This window comes from Salvia hispanica, chromosome 6 (assembly GCF_029641045.1).
Source record: "Salvia hispanica isolate PSC_SH4W2 chromosome 6, Shi_PSC_v1, whole genome shotgun sequence".
Classification (NCBI taxonomy): Eukaryota; Viridiplantae; Streptophyta; class Magnoliopsida; order Lamiales; family Lamiaceae; genus Salvia; species Salvia hispanica.
Genome location: NC_142697.1, coordinates 9,164,016 through 9,168,703, shown reverse-complemented (window position 1 = coordinate 9,168,703; position 4,688 = coordinate 9,164,016). Strand labels below are relative to the sequence as shown.

The following is a 4,688-nucleotide window of genomic DNA, read 5'->3' as shown; positions in this document are numbered from 1 at the left end:
AATATTATTAAAATTTTTAGTTTCATAAAAACAAAAGTTAATCTGCTTGTTTTTTTTTCTATAATTCCAAATAAATTAATAAAATAATAAATCAAGCTTTAATTTTTATAATTTTTTTTTAAATTAAAAATTTCAATAACATTTTTAATGTATTAGAATCAAATTAAATATATAAATCAAAACGAACAACGTTAAACTTGCGTCGAACGAGAATGATGCTCACATAGAGAGTTCACATATACCATTCCTCGTTGAGAGATTAGCTATTAATATGTACATTCCACAACTCAATTGGAGAAATTTTTCATTTATAGTAGAATAAGTAATTTGATAATGTAAGAATCGAATAAAATCAACTTATATACAACAATACAAACTTAGCCATTTTTGTTAGTTGTATACATGACACAAATGAAGATAATACTATTGTGATCATTTTTTCTATCTACAAACTTGGCGTACTTTGGAATTTATAGATTAGACAAAATCAAAGATTTTTAATTAGATGTAGAAACGACCATCATTCCAATAATAATGCATAAAGAATATATATAAATGAAACTTAATATGGCAAAATCTCATTTTCAGTCCCCATCTGATGGTCCCGCGGCGTGCCATATAGTTTAAATTCCATAAATAAAATAAGGGCTTTTTAGAAATAAAATAAGGGCACTGAAGTAATTCAAGCTTCATTTGAAGACTAATACTAAAAGTTAAAATTAACAAATAAAAAGTCACAGAGCCTTGAATTGGAGCGAAAAGACAAAAATGACCCGTGAGTCCGTGACAACAGCAGCAATATACATATTCTTCGAAAGGACCGTATATTTGTTGAAATACACTGTCGGCGGAACAAACTTAGGTACAAATTAAAGAAATTGGATACTCTAATTACAGTATTTAAACCCAAATAACAGACCCAAAAAACCGAAGAAAAAAAAAAAATCTCATGTGGGGTTCGGAAGAACAAACAATTAACACAACCAAGTCCTCTCTCTCACCCCTTTATGTTGTTGCCAACCTAAGAATCTGTCATTTTTAAACAAAAGAAAAAACATTAGCAAAACTTAAAAAAAGCAAATAGAAGTAAGTATGGAATAAAAAGTCACAGTCACTTACCAATACTGCACCATTTCCCTTTATTCTTTTTTCATTTTTTTCATTTTCTTAAGTATGAAATTTAATGACAACTAGAGAAATGAGAATCCTGCCCAACAGCTCCGAGCATTCTACATGTCACTTCCAATAACTTCCCTGCACAGAATTATTATTGTTAATTACTAGTAATAAATATTCAACGATAAAAAAGATTTCCTATTTCAAGATTAAATTGCAAGTACAAGTCAAAGCACATGTGAGCTGGACTAGGCTGGAAGATTGATTGGGGCTAAAATCTGGTGGCCGACACTCACAACAAATATCATACACCCTCATAAGTCATAACTAAACTATTCATGATTACCAAATCTTATGATTGGCTAAAACTACGAGGTCACTTCTTGTTACAGGAAATTAATGGAAGTGAAACTATAACCTCCCACCGACACCTCCTCACTTCTTATTTTTCAATTAGCAATTTTCTTATACTTCATTTAGTTTAAGTAATCCCTCCTCCCAGTATGAATAGTTTCTTTTGTTTTGGGCATTATGCAGTTTAGAGTTTTTTTTTTTTTTAATAAAAAGTAACACTCTATTTGTCCTATTAAAAATGAAACATTTTTCTTTTAGAATTGTATCATTAAAAACAAAAATAGACACTTATATTTTACTCTCTCTCGTTATATTCTCTTTATTAACTCACAAAACAACATTATATAAAGTACCGTGCCAAAAAATAAAATGTCATATTTAATAGAACAGAGAAAGTACATTTTGTCACTATTACTTTTCTCTCTCTTTTACATTATTTTCTCTAATTTTTCTTCTCTTCTTTATTTGTGGAGTATATTATATTTATTTAATTACATTACATTACATTTTATTCTCAATCATTATGATGTTTCCACTACTATGGAATTAATTAAGGATGGATTAAGACGAATAAACTAATGAAAGTGAAACTAAAACCAACACAGCAGCCTTATGTTATCTCAAGTCCAAAACTTTAAACAAAAGTAACTAATTAACTTCAGGTAATCTATTTTTTTAGGCCAATCTATAAAATAACTTAAGCTTTCAAGTCAATCATCTATTGAATAGAATAGGTCTGCTTGTTTTAATAGCTAACTATAGTTTTGCGTACGAATTAAATTAAGCAATTTATTCCCTTTGACATGAGCACTGCCGTAAACCAACTAAACTACCCATCCGCCGCCGCCGGAAAAGGAAAAAAACACACTACAAGTTTCGGTCAATCGAACCCAAAATTAAAGAATAATAGAGAAAAGACGCACCTCTTCTCGGCTTAGTGACAACTTTAGCAACAGGTGCCGCGCGAGGAGCAGTTTCCTCCGCCGGAAACAGAACTCCGTCAATACCCTGGACAGAAATCCTACCGTCGGTGTAAATGTCCGGGTCGAATAGATAAGCGGATCCTTCACCCTGCCCGAATTTAACCGACCCGTCGGCCTCCTCCGCCACCACTTTATGCGGCAATCTCAGCGTATCGTAATTCACCTTCCCAAATCTCCGCACCGAATTGTACATACTCTCCTCCGTCTGGTATTCCGGAATCAAATGATAATACATAATCTGCTCCGGCTCACTCAGCCGGTCCGTCGTCAGCTTCGCCATCGCCTCATCGTTTGGGGCTAAAACTGTCAAAACATAACCCTCGGAGACCAGCCTCCCCATCTCCGTCGCCAGTGACGTCAGATTCACCAGAATATCCGCCAATTCGTTGTAGCCCCCGTAATGCAGCAGCGTTTGGATGAAGTCCTTCACCTGGCTCTCCCCGTCGAAGTGGTGGTGGGGCCCGCCGGGCCCTGGCGCGGGCGCTGGGGCCAGGGACGGCCCCGGCGCCATCGCGTCGAAGATGGGGAGCGCCGGCGGCGCTCCGGCGGGCGCCGCCTTCTTCAGGAGGCGGTGCGTCCTCGGGTCGACCTCCGGTGCGCCCTCGGGGAGCACGGCGGAGGTGGCGCGGAGGCTCCGCCGCGCGTTGAAGTCGTGCTGGACGGATTTCGGAACCAGTAGGCGCTCGATGCCGTGGATGATCCCGTCGGGGCGGATGATGTCGTCGGATTTGATGACCTTGGCGGTGCTCACGGTTTTGTTGGCCCTGAGCGGAATCTTGTCGTTGGATAGGGTGGTGTGGTGGACGGGGTTGCTGGCGGGCCAGTGATTGGACTCAATGCGGGTGGGAATCATGTGGAAAAGCAGGAGATTTTGGAGGGATTTTAGGTTTCCAGGCTCGAGAAGGAATCGTTTGAACTCGGGGTTCAAATCGCGCTCCAGAGCCTCGTTTCTGGGCGCGAAAATAGTGATGTTGTGTTTAGCGACGGCTTGTTCGAGCGTCTGGAGGAGGAGAGCCTTCTCTACGAGCTCTGAGAGCTCGGTGTAGCGAGAATCGAGGAGAGCGACGAGGACGGAGTTGGAATTGATCTGAGCGGTGGAGTTGGAGGGATTTTCCAGCAATGCGGAGGCGAGAGTGAGGAAGAGGAGGAGGACGCCATAGATCTGAGAATCCATGGCGTTTGCTGAATTTGGGGGTCACCGTGTGGTGTTTCTCTCTCTACAAACAGGGGCCTGCTTATTTTAAGTGGTGGCTTTGCTTCTCTCTCCTTGGAAGAATGGTGATTAATGGAATTATTTACCCATAGTATAAGGTTAAATATGTAATAATGATGTTTATTATGCATGCTTGATGGTCGATTGCTTAGAATGGATAAAAATGAATTACTACTATAAATTACTTATCAAATTAATGAATAGTTACATGTCTTCCAATTTTTTTTTTCTCTCGACCACGAATCGTGAAGGTTGGAAATTTTTTTTTACGGAAAAGCTAATTATAAGTATAATTAAGTTGTAAACTTTTTTTTTAGTATGAGACTCCATGATACTAGTAAAAATGTTTAACATACAAGGTCAAACTAAAATAAGTAGACCCCACTAAATAACATATAAGAGCATGTAGTAGTATTCTATTACCACACTGTACGGCAACATTATGCCAAAAGAAATTGGTGAGAGGTCTACTTGCATGTTTGTGTGGTGCGTGGCGGAGGAATGGGGCAAACAGCTACGAAATGTTGGCACAATATGCAACTGATGAAATAGTGTTTTTCTATCTATTGAGAAATTATTCTCTAACGCCCCGCTTTTCGAACCCTAATTTTCGGGTTATAAAATTTTCGCATTAAATGCTTTTAATGCTATGAAGTATGCGGAATAATTGAAGAGTGGTTTAATTTCATGATTTCTTTGTAACCTAATTGCGATTTGAAGTTGAGATTGATTGAATAGTCAAATGTATGACGTGGCTGTTGAATAGTCAAAGATGTGGAAAATATGACGTGACCGTTGAAAGGTCAAGGTGTCGAGAATATGAGGTGGAAGTAAAAATGGCTGATTTTTGTGAAATGATTGTGTGAATATTCGATGCGGGGTGAAATTTATTGTGACGAATTATTTTCCCAAGGGATGAGTGAGATTAAATAGGATTTTCATAAGTATCCTACACATTTATTTGGAATTTTCGACCCTTATTATTATTGGAGAAGGAATCCTATTTTTCTTGAATTTAATTA

General features: G+C 38.1%; 1 protein-coding gene across 2 annotated transcripts; it reads right to left on the bottom strand.

Annotated features, from left to right (window-relative positions):
• Positions 1-692: 692 nt before the first annotated feature.
• Positions 693-3,722, bottom strand: LOC125208032 (fasciclin-like arabinogalactan protein 17). Of its 2 annotated transcripts, XR_016132963.1 has the most exons (3): positions 2,394-3,722; positions 1,120-1,254; positions 693-1,029 (listed from the first exon to the last, which is right to left on the bottom strand). XR_016132963.1 is itself a non-coding variant. In XM_089061865.1 (2 exons), the coding sequence occupies exons 1-2, from the start codon at positions 3,625-3,627 to the stop codon at positions 1,181-1,183; spliced, it is 1,308 nt and encodes a 435-aa protein (XP_088917991.1). In that variant the 5' UTR covers positions 3,628-3,722; the 3' UTR covers positions 1,116-1,180. The 2 variants fall into 2 exon arrangements, 1 of the variants encoding a protein (XP_088917991.1); XM_089061865.1 differs by lacking the exon at positions 693-1,029 and having other exon boundaries at positions 1,116-1,254.
• Between the last annotated feature and the right edge of the window lie 966 nt (positions 3,723-4,688).